Source organism: Poecilia reticulata, linkage group LG8, assembly GCF_000633615.1.
Source record: "Poecilia reticulata strain Guanapo linkage group LG8, Guppy_female_1.0+MT, whole genome shotgun sequence".
NCBI classification, from domain to species: Eukaryota; Metazoa; Chordata; class Actinopteri; order Cyprinodontiformes; family Poeciliidae; genus Poecilia; species Poecilia reticulata.
This window is the reverse complement of record NC_024338.1, coordinates 12596110-12610524: the sequence shown is the minus strand read 5'-3', so window position 1 is coordinate 12610524 and position 14415 is coordinate 12596110. Positions and strand designations below refer to the sequence as shown.

At 37.3% G+C, this 14415-nt stretch overlaps 1 protein-coding gene across 1 annotated transcript; it reads left to right on the top strand.

Annotated features, from left to right (window-relative positions):
* The first annotated feature begins 4201 nt into the window (after nt 1–4201).
* fscn2a (fascin actin-bundling protein 2a, retinal) lies at nt 4202–12853 on the top strand. Its single transcript, XM_008416199.2, has 5 exons — nt 4202–5372; nt 8501–8657; nt 8909–9030; nt 9140–9307; nt 10929–12853. The coding sequence occupies exons 1-5, from the start codon at nt 4550–4552 to the stop codon at nt 11132–11134; spliced, it is 1476 nt and encodes a 491-aa protein (XP_008414421.1). The 5' UTR covers nt 4202–4549; the 3' UTR covers nt 11135–12853.
* Nucleotides 12854–14415: the final 1562 nt, after the last annotated feature.

Below are 14415 nucleotides of genomic sequence, written 5' to 3'. Positions count from 1 at the left end.
TACTTCATGTTACTTGTTACTTCATGTGTTACTGTATTACAATTACATTAAGGGCTGAATTGCACTGTATTTAAACAGAATTTAAATGTAACTATGCTGTATTGTCATCATCTAAGTGAATCTGAACTGAAATTGGATATGAATCAGATTTGTTTTTAAAGTGCATTTGGAAAAAGGTAAAAAAAAAAGTGCATTTACAAAACCTCTGCTATAACTTGGCACAGTAAGTGAGATGAATTTAATGTAACTTATTCTTAATTTTTTTGTTTGATCCCTTTTTTCTGAGCAGCAAGCCCAACATTGCTACACAATTTTAAGAAAAGGCTATTTCCAATTTACAGACAATGCTGTCCTCTGCTGGCCAGGAATACATTTGAACAACCCACATTTAATATGTGCAAATTGACAAAAATGTTGTTTTGCTTCAAAAGTAATACATCTAAATCAAAGGTAAAAATGTAACAATTTTAGTGATCAATAAAAGCTAAACAAAATGTCAAACACGTGTTATGGTTAATAGTTTTTGTGTAATTAATTTAGATTTTGTCTGTGGCTTTCTATACATGTTCCTGTTAATGACTAAACAAAGAACCATTTCTGTAGACAGATGCAGTCCGTGCAGTTTTTTTTTCTCTTTAGATTCTGAAAACAAACATTAAGAGAACAGCTGTCCTTCCTGAATTTCATCTCTGAATTTTTTGCATTTACTTAAACTGCTGTTATACTTTGAAAAAGACAATGCTGCCACCCTGTGAGCAGAGGATGAAAACACAGAACCACTTCCGTGTGTAATGTCATTGTGAATGTTATCTTTTTTTATTTTATTTTATTCTTTAATTTACTGAACAATTATGACAATGTGCTTTAGTTTAGCAGAATCAAGCTTACAGAATACATTTACTTTAAATGACAATTTTCAACTCACTTTTTTTTTTTTTGCTGAAAGGCAGCACAGAAGTTGACTGCATGAACAGAAGTAAAGACAATCCAAATAAAAATAAAAGTGTTTCCTGAAAGAATGCTGTGTGTTCAGATGATGAAGTATTTTTGTTAAAATATTTTACTGAAATACTTACTGTGACAGACTGGCGACCTGTCCAGGGTGACCCTGCCTCTCGCCCGGAACGTTAGCTGGAGAGGCACCAGCAACCCTCCCGACCCCACTGAGGGACAAGGGTGTAAGAAAATGGATGGATGGATGGATGGATGGATGGATGGATGGATGGATGGATGGATGGATGGATGGATGGATGGATGGATGGATGGATGGATGGATGGATGNATGGATGGATGGATGGATGGATGGATGGATGGATGGATGGATGGATGGATGGATGGATGGATGGATGGATGGATGGATGGATGGATGGATGGATGAAATACTTAATTAAAACCTAGAATTATCCCTCAAGGGGGGAAAAAATCAAATTTAAGGAGTATGTATGATAGGGGACAGACTGTAAACAGAATATTTCTGCAAACTACAATTTCTTAACCATATAAGTCAAAGGAATACAACTTCACGGAATAACAGTAAAAAAAAATTCACACTGAAAACATTATGACATGATTACTTAGAAAGTCCAAAGTTGCTGTGATGTTGACTGTTTTGTTACCATTGTTAGCTTAGTTCTGTTGTTGTGTTTTTCTAATCCATTTTTTGATGCCTTAAAGCCCCTTGGTCAAGGTGGAAGAGCCTAGCAATTACGGCGGGATTTCAAGTCTCCTGAGGAAAGCTGTCAGTAAACTTCCAGAGACGTGCTCAGTTGATGCTTGAGTAGCAACTGAGACGGTGTACTTCCAAAGCTGGAAAGCTGCGGAATCACTCAGCTGTGTCCAGCAGTTTTTGTAACTTCCCAAACCTGACACACCAACAATCAGAAATGTGTAAGGTAGGATTTTTGATTTCTCTGTCAAGGTCTGTTGATTTTGGGTGTTTTAAACGCAATGATGGAAAGACTGTATTCAACTATCATATTTTATTTCATTTTAAAAACAACTCAAAGTTTGTATATATATTTTCATAGGTATGCCATTGATCTTCCCAGGGAAGAGTCTTAACAGGTCTTGTGTTCAAAGGTTGACATTGTTAATGTACTACCAACTGCACCACTGAGCAAGCTATTTTACATTATAATGCTTATTTGATTTCTTTCATTTTTGTGCTTTGTGTTTACATTTAATGTTTTTATCTGTTTATTTAATAATTTTTCAGGATAATCAGAGCACTTTTCTTGCTTTAAAATGAGTAATCTTTAACAAGAGTCGTGAACATCTGTATCCCAGAGTGAACCTGTTGTGAGTGAAAAATGAACGTATCAACTACCATTGACAAAACAAATGACCTTGTGAAGAWTCTGSCTGAGATTAAGAGAGTGTTGTTATCCACAGGAAAACAAGGCCTGTAAAGAGATGAAGGTTTCTTCTCCAGTGTGCAAGACGTTATATCTCTATTACTCCAAAAGCAACATAAACGGCAGGACGCAGCTTGCCAATGCACTTAGAAACAAAGACCTTGATTTTATGAGCGATGTCCAATGGCATTAATATCACAGTGTTTAATTATATTGATCTTCACTTTTACATGAGCAAAATGGGAAGCTTGCAAGCCTAGGAGCACCCCTCCAACTGTAAAATGCAAGAGTGGAGACATCTTGTTACAGGAGGGACTGGTACAGCTTCAACAAAGACGACGTCATGAGGAAACCCTGCTACATGAGACTATTAAAGCAACATTCAGACATCAGCCAGATGATTAAAGCTGATGCAAAAATGTGTCTTCCAAATGCACAATAACTAAGTGCATAGACCCGTATTATCTACGAATAGCTCAAGTGTAACAGAGTCGATGTTTTAGAATGGCCATCAGAAAACCCTAATTTCAGTCCTATAGAAAATTGATGGGCTGAGTTGAAACATTGTGTGCAGGCAATGTGGTCTGTGTACCTTATTCTGTTACTCTAGATTAGCTGGAGGACTTTCAGCAAACTATCCAAGTGACTAGAATCACCCAAGGGACAAGTGAACTAAGCTTCATTTTGGGATCCTAAACCTTCAGGGGCCTCCCGTACATGTTTTGAATTTTAATACAAAACATAGGTCAAACATTGCTATATTTCTTTATTGAGAATGAGGATGTCGTTCCAATTTATCTGACTCTTTCAGTATAAATTCAGATTCCATAAATTATTGAACAATAATATAATTTTCTACAATCTATTACTGAAGTGTCGGCAATGGGTCTGAGACAAGCATTTAGATAATCCAGAATTCTTGCAGGGTGAATCCTGCCTCATTTATCTAACTTGTATTTACAGTATACACTTCTCTTGGGCTTTAGCTTCCCCATCTTTAGGAAGCTGTAAAAGAAGACAGTAATGCTCTTACGAGGCTTGATCATGGCGTGTGGTGTGACAAAGGTCATAGTGGGGCATTAGAGTTGCATCTTCCTTTATTACCCAACTACAAGGATAAAACGCAAAGGTTTATAGACAGATTAGAGAGAAGAAGAGTGAGAACCAAAGAAGATGAAAGTGAAGAAAATGCAAATATTAATGCACATTCAAATTTGTTCTATTCAAATCTTTGGCTAAGCTCACAGACTTCACCTATCATTTAAATATGTCCAAGAAGTTGAAGCAAATGTCACGCTCCTACAAAGAATTCGTGTGGATAAGTAACCTGTAAAATCCTGGTATAGGAACATTAATATAGCTTTTACATGCGTCTGAATCAGTCATCCATGTACAAATAATTTCAGTTCTATATGAAGGAGGTACATTAGTGATACAGTTTTTATCTCATAAACAGCCCTTAGCCACAGATCAAAGCATACTGATGCAGAACTAAAAGTGTTCTGCATCAGTACCATTAGCATTTTCCTCATAGAAACATAAATATATGTTAAGATCTTCTGGAAGATGAAAAGCATGTAGGGTCCTAGAAAAAGCACCTTTATTTAGGAGACATTCTCCATTAAGACTGTGGTGCACCAGCAGATCAAAGCGAGGATTATCCTTGCTCTGGATAGCCTGGCCGCTAGGATGATGACCTCACTATGCGTGAGACTCAGCTGAATACCAGCTGAACAATGAGTGTGTCAGACATCTAAAAGAAGGGGGAGGAGTAGAAGGAAAAACAAAAGAGGTGACAAAAGGAGAAAGATGTGCAAGTTGGTATAGAGGAAGCTATACTGTTTCCATAGCGAAGGAGAGCGAGGCAGGAGGTCTTTGGTTGGTGCACTGGAATGTGACGTCAGCAGCTTGTTGGATTGAGGTGCCGTGTCCTGCTGATGTTAATCCTAACTCATTAAGGAACTGAGAGCAAGTACCTGGGCACGCTCTCAGGGGAAAACAGAGAAAGTGATTTGAGAAGAAAGAAACTCTTAATAGGAGGAGATAAGTGGAGTTACTGCACACCCCGGGAAACAGAAGAAGGAAGAAATCAAACATTTTGATTTTCAGTCTCATGACTACTTTCATTTGTCGACAGTTCCCTTGTTTGTTTTAAACCTCTGTGCTTGCAGTTTTAACGTGTGGCCTGTTCAAGAATGCCCACCAACGGGATTAACAAGGCTCTCAAGCTGCAGTTTGGTCTGATTAACTACGAGAACCGCTACCTGACCGCTGAGGCCTTCGGCTTCAAGGTGAATGCCTCAGGCATCAGCCTGAAGAAGAAACAAATCTGGACTTTAGAACAGGACGAGCAAGATGGGCAAGTCGTGTTCCTCCGAAGCCACTTAGGACGCTACCTTGCTTCTGATAAAGCTGGAAAGATCATATGTGGGGCAGAGAAGCCAGACCCTGAGTGTCGTTTCCTTATAGTACCCCAGTCTGATGGTCGTTGGGCACTGCAATCGGAACCTTATCAGCGTTACTTTGGAGGATCAGCGGACTATCTGTCCTGCTTTGCCCAAGTCATTGGGGAACAAGAGCTATGGGCTGTTCATCTGGCTTTACACCCTCAGGCAAGCCTTCTCAGTGTGGCACGAAAGCGTTATGCCCACCTGTCTGCTTCCGATGGAGAAATCTCAGTAGACAGCAACATTCCCTGGGGAGTGGACTCGCTGGTCACCTTGGTATACCTGGATGGAAAGTACAGTCTGAAGACCTGTGACAGCCGCTTTCTCAGCAATGATGGCAAGCTGGTGAAGGAGAACTCCAACGCAACCAGCTTCACGCTGGAGCTGAAGTCTGGGAAGCTGGCCTTTAAGGACTGCGATGGGAAATATCTGGCCCCAGTGGGCCCCACAGGAACCCTGCGCTCTGGCCGATGCTCCAAACCTGGAAAAGATGAGCTTTTTGATTTGGAGGAGAGTCATCCTCAAGTAGTCTTCCAAGCTGCCAATAAAAGATTTGTTTCAGTCAAGCAAGGTAATCAACTTCTTTTGATTGGATGAAAGCAGTTGCTCTTTTTTCCAATCATAACTGAGCTTAATGTAATAACAGCAGCACAAGAATTTAATTCTATTTAATATTAATATTTTCAAGTATTCAAATGGTGGCAAGTCTGAAAAATATTGAAAAATTAACCCTGACAATGGATAGGTCGACTTATAAAAAATTGGAGTAAAAGCTAGCAGTTAATTTAATTAATAGTAATCATAATCATCATCATCATGGTGTTTATTTCAAAATGGCATACTACTGTTGGTCTAATACGAGCAGCTGTTGTGCAATTAAAAAAATCCATTAACTGTGTTTTGAAGTCCTTAAATTCTAAGTAAAGGTTATGCTAAAAGAGGAATTATATCAACTGTTCTCAGTGTGTTTCTGTTAATTGAACGTTATATTTTAAACATTAAACAAGTTCCAGTCAGTACAGTTGTATGGCTAGTCGATGTGTGTAGTTGCTGCAATCAAAACATCAAAGCAGGTTAATTTGCTAGCAGAAAGCTAACATGACATTTTGTACATGTTGGATCCAGAGTGTTGGTAGCCATATTGTGGAGGTCACTGTGGTAATGGGCTTTGTCATTTTCACTGTGTGTCCCATGAAGATTAGCTAGTGTGCAAATGACTCCAAGACCGATCTAAGCAACAGGGGTGTCAGTTACTAGCAAAGGGTTCTAAGCCTTATAGTCATTTGCTTCTTTGCTWTCAGTTCAGTTCAGTTCAGTTCACACATGTCGTCTGCAGTCACTGAWTGTACATTTCTTGAAAGAATTAATCTAAAGAATGCAAATGCAATAAAAAAGTGGTGACAGACACACTAGATATACTTGCCATGTCAATTGCTTGGGTTTCAAGCTTGCGTCATTTTATTTATTAATTATTTTTATTTTTTATTTTTTTTAAAGCAACAACTGTATTTTCTTTAACTGGAGCCTTTTGGGATTCAGTGAAAGCATCAGCCTCTATGAATGTTATAAAAAACAGCTTCAATTTTGGATTTGTAAAGTTGCCCAACAATGCATGTGCTCCAATTGGAATAGGCTACACTAACCTTTTTGTGCAGGCATTATTATGCCTATGAATAAAATGCTTTCAAAAAAAAAAAGAGAAACAAAAAACTAACAAGGAAACAGTTCTGCAAACTTCATTAAACAGAACAAAAAAACTCAGTTTTGAACTGAAGTGTTTGGCCTTGTGGTAGTGTCGTGTTTTGTAAGGAACTAGGCACTGAAAGCTGCTTAGTGGGCCCWACAGTGCAGATTTGCATTTTGCCACTCAGGGAATTACAGCATGCGACTGAACAGGAAGGGGTGGAGGGTTGACTGAAGGGGATTAGTGTTCTAACGGGATTAAGAGAAAGGTTGAAGGATATTTCTGTGGCACCTAATTTATACTACAGCAGACACAGTTCAATTACAGGCTATGTGTCTGTGCATTCACAAGACCTGACACACCCCAGCAGCCAGAGTTTATACATGTAGATTAGGTAGGCAACACTAGGCCGACTGCAAGTGAAGCATTGGTGTGTAAAGAAAATTGGGGAGTAACTGAGTGGAAAGATGGGTGTGAATTTGATTGATCTTTCTTGCATAATAGGTTCCGCACACAAAACAGATCATGAGTTGATGACATAAAATTTGCTGATGTGTTATACTTCAGAAAACATGACAAAGGTGGYGTGCAATTGGTTACAAGTCATTTGTTCCTAATGAATCTTCAATTTGAAATTAAAAACAGGCACTTATGATATTATGTTTCTATGGTTGTGTACAAAAGGTAAAAACATTAAAAGATAAAAACAAGGCCAAAAAAAAAAAAGAAATCCTCTTTCCAAAATTAACATCATCTATCTTTTCTATTATAACACAAACAAGATTATTACTTATGAGCTCTTCCATCACACAGGCATGAGCGCTTCGTACTTATAGTGTGCAACACTTTATGCTTTTGTATAATGTTAAGCACTATGTTACACTGTATACAMTTATGCTAGTTACYTCATACTAGAATGAGCCTCTAATATCCAAATATTCAAGATGAAGCTCAAATTTAGCAATTTGAACTCCTAGTGGCTCAATTTTAGTCATTTGAGCCACTAGATGTCACCAAACTCCACAAAAAATTAATAGATTACTGAAAATGCAGACCACGATAGAAAGTCAACTTATAATAAAAAAAGGGATTGGCGTTTTGCTGAAATTCAGGGATACTTTCCATGTAAACTAGACAAACCTGGATCTTCCAGTTGTTGATGAAAGACAAACATGGATGGTAAAAAGTGGAGAAGAAGGATGCAMGGACTCGACAAGTRGATGTAACTAGAAGTGGTTTATCCATGTCCGTACACACTGTAAATCATTTGACAATTTCACTAAAAGTTATTCACAAACRTCCTATAAGGGAACAAAATCCGAATATAACAAAACAAAATATCTTCACATCATGTCTGACCTGAATTGCTGTCCCTGTTCATGAAAAGGATCCCACTAACATGCTGTTCAAATAGGCTTTTTGGCTACCTCATAACCTCCACATTAGGAACTTTGAGCAGTTCTTATATTATTGGATTGCTTCTCAAAGTATCTTTAAATAAAATTGGGCTCCCGAGAAAATCTAATTTGCAAAAGCATTTGGCTACTGTGCTATAATTCTGTCACCCATATTTCCCTTTCAAGCACTTGAACTTGTATACTTGCGATACCTTATGTACTTTCTTGTTTAATAGTTCAAACATTTTAATGATATTTGATTGGAAATTTTATTAGGGCACAGAAGGTATATATGGGGTACATGTGTCAATTTGCTAGGTCTTGCAAGGCCAATTAAAAGAAATTCAAAAATTTGGGTAATCATAATTTAATTTGTGCTGCCACGRCCTGAATGTTTAAGAAGATAGAAAATGTATGTCCTGAGTCAGCATAATAATACATCTTTATGAGCTGAAGTAATTAAACAGTCTTCGCATTTTGAATATGGTTTCTATTTGTACTTACCTTTACTGCAATTTCGGATGAGATGCCATAGGCATTCAGGATGATGCTGTAGTTAAAAATCCTATCCTCAGGAAAAAGTTTAATTATCATGGGTGTCTTCTTCTTTGTTGCCAGGAGTGAGTATTTCAGCCAATCAGGATGTGGAAACTGACATGGAGACTTTCCAGATGGAGATAGATAAGGAGAGCAAAAAGCCAATGTTCAGGACCAATGGAGGGTCCTACTGGACTCTGGTGACCCATGGAGAGATCCAGTCCACTGCCACGGAGGTGTAAGTAGATATTAAACCACTGAAAAGGAAGCTTTCTAATAAGTTTTAACTACTTCGGAATGGTGCTGCTCCAGTGACCCTTTGCAGTTCAAGTACATACTAACTCAGTTTGTACAAAGTTCTTGCTGTACTCAACTTTTTTCTTAGGTTATCTATCATGCGATTTAATTTAACCTTTAATTTAGCTACTTTTTTTTTGTTAGTCTCACTTGTACAGTTCCACCGAAATATCTATCTTGTTTTCCTTCCAGAGAGGTCAACACAATGTTTGACATTGAGTGGCGAGGACACAGGGTAGCACTCAAGGCGAGTAATGGAAAGTACGTGTGCACAAAGAAAAATGGGCAGCTCTCAGCAGTCAGCGATACAGTGGGTAAGTGCTTTTAGGCTACTTATTTGAATTTCCAAATTGTGTTTATCTGAAATACCTGCCACAAGCAGCGGAGACACACCAGATGAACAAAATATTTTGCTCATTATAGGTGATGATGAATTACTTCTGATGAAACTCATCAATCGCCCGATGCTSATCCTTCACGGAGAGAATGGCTATGTGTGTCACCACAAAAACTCCAACACCCTTGATGCCAATCGATCGGTCTACGACATCTTCTCGTTGCTATTCGACAATGGCGCCTATCACATTAAAAGTCAGTGTTTTCATATCACACTAGTTTTCTTAAACTCTTACAGCATTGGTAAAAACAGTCTCAGAATCGAAAAATAAATACTTCACTGTGCATCTAGTGATTATTTTTGCCAGCAAAACACAATCAATATACCAGTGTATAGCACGGAATAACTAACAGTATTTGATTATATTTCTCAGAAGCTTACATTATTAAAATATTTATTTCCACTGTTCTTTATTTTTCTTGATTTTGTAGGGGTTTGTTTGTATTTTCTTCCTCTCAATATTTTGAAAGTCCCACCACAGCCTTTCATTTGGGCTGAGGTCTGGATTTTGAATGGGTCATTAATCCCCTTGCATTTTCAATCCATCTGTTACTGATTTTGTTGCTGTGCTTAGGGTAATTTTCCTGCTGCTTGGCCCAGTTTCAGTTGTCTGCGAAATTCTCTCACATTTAAGTCTAGAATACCTTTAGTTGAGRAATTGTTGATGTACTAAGGTGCCCAGATTCTGTAGGAATAAAACATTATCAAACAACTCTTCTACCACAATGTTTGAATGCATATGTTTATACCCATTTGCCGTGTCCAAATGGAGATCAATCCAAAAGTCCTAGACCTTGTCCAGCACCACACTTTGCGAACAAAATTACRTTCTTTAGTCAATCAAAAAATATTCTGACAATTATTCCAAATAACTCATCACTGTTAATATTCTTGACTGAACCCCCCCAAACATTTAACATAGTTGCCTTACAAACCTAGACGTCATTCTTCTTCTCCTCTTTCTTCTTCTACTTCTAATTGTAAAAATTTTGAACCCCTTTTCATTTCTGTAATTGTAAAAACTGTGAATGAGTGAGAGCAAAGATATCTTGATCTTTCATCTTGTTGACGATGCRAGCCATCATCAACAAGAGCATGCCATTGGAGATATTAGGCTCCAATGTTAATTCTCCGTACCACAGGAACATTGCCAGGCCTTTTGCATCTATATAGTGTTCAGAGTTACTGATGACCAGGTCTATGGGGGAATTTCCTGTCTAATGCAGCAGCATGTTCAGCCCTATAAAAGCAAGATGTATTTTCTGTAAGGGTACCTCTTGCCTCTATTGTCTGGGAATTACTGCTCCTGTGTTTCAAATAAATCAGATAATCAGGTCATTAGTAGGATTTTGGAAAGCATGACTGCACTGAGGAGGTGATTCAGCCCTTTGATTCAGGTGTGTTGGACCAAAGAAACATCTAGAAGTTGCAGGACACCAAATCTCATGACCTGGATTTGAGGACCTCTGCCATGTTATGCTTGATGCCAAGACAATAAATGATATAATGTGAATATAAATCAATCAAATTATTTATTTTAAATGCCCTTAAAAAATCCTACAAAATAAATGCAACTGATGATTTCCCCCTCATTTTAATGTAATTTTAAAATATGATCAAAGTATCTAGGAACTCTTAATTAGTAATCTCTCCTCGTCGTCATGTGGAACAAAAGACAAATTTTGCCATCTCCCAATGTAAAGCAGTTAATAAGTTCACTGAAACTTGGTCAGATGACTCTAAGACTGACCTCTTCAACAGTTTTCTGCATTTTTTTTTWAAACTGACAGATTTATTTTGTCATGCTTCACACAGGCGTGAATGGAAAGTTCTGGTATGTCTCAAGCAGTGGCCTCGTCTGTTCAGATGGAGAAAAGGCAGARGACTTTTTTCTCGAGTTTCCAGAACACGGACGAGTCGCCATCAAGGGCTCCAACGGCAAGTACCTTCGAGGGGACCAGGGAGGCACGCTCATGTGTGACGGTGCATCTGTTGATGCATCTTCTCTTTGGGAATACTGATCTATTCACAACAGGTCCACACAAAGGACCTGTGTTTCAGGTGCAAGACCCACTTTTACCAAGTCAAATGACGTGGACTGACATCATAACTTGCCTATTTTTATACTAGGTACAATCCCATGTTTTGATGTTTTTTTCTTTTTTTTGTAATTGGAAAGAGGTGGATACATTAGAAAAGCTCTGTGGGTCTTTCTWTCTTGAGAATTTTAAATGTTTTGATCTTGAAAGGACTACMAATGCCAACATCAAATRAAACATGCTGTGTTGAAATGTGTAATTTGATAACCAAGGTTTAGATGAGTAAATTTTAACCATTTTTATTTCTGCCCACATTTATTTCATATGCAGATAGAAGTACGAGCATTTTTTTGTTGAATGATTTTACAGGCATAAAAAGGGTTTCTGTTCAACCCGTGAGGTTGAAAATGTAACAAAATGTCTCATCAAGCTGTTCAGAATTCAGACAAATGAATGTAAAAAAAGAAGCAAAAATCACTATTTCTATTATTACTACCTTCCACTATAAAAAAAAAAGGGTTATTTCAAAGGGTATCAGAAAGTAAAAACCAAATCCAAAGCAGAGAGGGAACAATTCTGATTAGCKTTAACCAAAACTGATGTAATTTTTATTTATTTATGTAGAGCTAGACTTTTAGGTGTTATATTCATCTGGTTTTATTTGTTCTAAGAAGCAGCAAAGGGACGCATCAGTGGTGCTGTGATTTGTCTTAATGGATCATTTATAGCTTACAKAAAAGACTAATAAAAAGAGATGAAAGAAATTACTCAGAGGACCCCGACAGAGCTGAGTGTAATAAATCTACACATTAATATGTTTCAAAAATAACATATTGCATGTTTGAGGAAACAACATAAAGGTCAGGAAATATCACATAGACACATCAGGAACAGATAAGAAACCACAAAGAAAAGCATTTTTTTTTTTTTTGTCCTGTTGAGAACTCAGAAAGTGCTTCTCTGGTGTTCGGCCTTAATCCACAATACACTCGTCTTATGTAGTGTAGTTACAAATAATGGTCCGTGATGGTATATTTTTTATTTTTAGAAAACACTGCAAAAATGCTTAGGAAAACATCACAAAAGGAAATGAAATTAAAAAATTTGACAACACTTTAGATGACAGTTTGAAAGCCTATATCTCTTGGTTTTCCCAGCACCACAATGAGCTTCGAAACTCTGCTTCATGTGTCTTTAAAGATGTTTGAAAACCATGTGGATGGAGTTTACGGGTGTCCAAGCCAAGAGCATCCAAATAATATCAATCATTCTTATCTTCTCAGCAGCTCTTCAAACAAACACTCCCTTTGAAAACATGATAAATAGCTTCCTGTTGACCCATGTCAGAAAAGGCCTTGTGTTCCARCTTAGAATGAACTGAGCTCATTATACCGAGTGCTAAACACATTGCAAGGGTTACAAACTAGAATTCAACTTGAAGCCGTGCAAAAAATGTTTGACAGTTTTCTCCTGAATAATAATGAGTTCACAGTGTTTTATATGTGTRTAATTTGCGATTAATAAACAATTTATGGTAGCAAGCTCTGGTTGGTTAATCATACAACTTGTATTAGCTCCACAGGAAACTTCTTGTCTTATATTAGAAAGCATTTAATATGTCCATGGGTACTTGCTGTTCACTGTCTTTGTTTTATGATATGCTTTTCAAAATGTTGTTGACAATAAAACTTGRAAAATAAATGTGAGACTTGTTAAATTTTATCAGAGAAAAGGCTGATCAACAAGATTATTGGTTAGATCACCAGCTTACTAAGATTCACTTGGTAAGATTAATGTCTTCATGAGAGAAGACATTAATCTTCTCTCATGCTGCAAAAATAAGATGATTTCAAATGATGGATTTGCCMGAGCTCTTTGAAAAACCCWGCTTTACTTTTATAAAGTATTTTGTGTTGGTCTATTCCAAAAAAAGTCTAAATAAAATCTAATAAACCTTTATGGTTTTTAACCTGAAGAAATCTAAGAGTTGAAGACTTACTTTTGCATGGCACTGTAGAGTCATCCCCAAGCAATTTAAAGTAAATCAAGTCACAGTGGGGAAAGATTAATAAAAATGGAAAACAGATCAAACATTTGTCAATCTTCCACAGAGTGCTCCAGCAAATTCGCCCTAATGTCAGATCGCGCTGAGAAACTGGAAAGCCCAAGAGCTTCATTGCTGACTCTGCAGCCCTCAATTTGCATGTTAAATCTTAAAGTTCATGACAATTGGAAAGTAGAGTCAGATTAAATAAGCATGATTTAGTGAGGACAAATTTTATATATATAAAAAATATATATGGCAGCTTAGTTTAAGTTTACACAGCTCCATCTTTACAAACTGCAAGAAATATAAGCGAATATTTTCTTTGCCACATTACACAAACCAAGCAGCATAAAAAATCCAGCACCTCCTACCAATTCTCAAGCAGAGCAGTGAAGAGGTGGTGTTTTGGGCTTGTTATGCACTCAGTTAAATATGAGACCATTTGTCAGACAGCCAAACCTCTGGTGAAACGATTGTCAACAACTCAATGTTACCAAAAGCAGCATCAAATGAAGCAGAATTGTTGCACTAGAAAGCAAGATCACCCTAGACAAAGGACAGACCTCAAACCAATTGAAATGGTGTGGTGCAACATCAACAGAAAACTGTGTATAAACACTTGTTCTGTAACTTTCAATGACGTAAAGCAGCATTGTAAAGAAGAAAACCACATCCACATTGTTGTAAAAGATCGATAAATTCATACACAAATAACTATCAGGTTATGGTTGCAAAAAGTGCTATCCAAGCCACCAATAGGAATGAAAGGGATGGATTTATTTTTCTATAATGAATGTATTAATCATGACTGTTATTCACAGTTTATAGAGTATCAAGGAGGGGGTTTTTCTGTTAACTGCACTGGGTGGAAATGTACGCCTCTATTGGTTTAGTGTGTTGCAGTGTAGGAAGTGTGAAACTCTCATGTCCTGCTTCAGTGATCATCATGGTTTCAACAAGGAAACTATACCAAAATATTAAATCTCTATACTGCGAGAGAATTCCCAACAACTATAATATTTTACATTTTAAGTCACTTTATGACTTAGCCGCTATTTACAGAATATAATTATGTATGTTCAATGAGAAAATGCAGGATCTCGTAAGCAGAGTCTGAGGTTGCTTTGATACCAGACTGGAAATGTAACGGTTTGTTATCTCAGAGATTCTGCTTTCTTTATTACAAACAAAAAGCTACATCATCGGTCCCACTTTT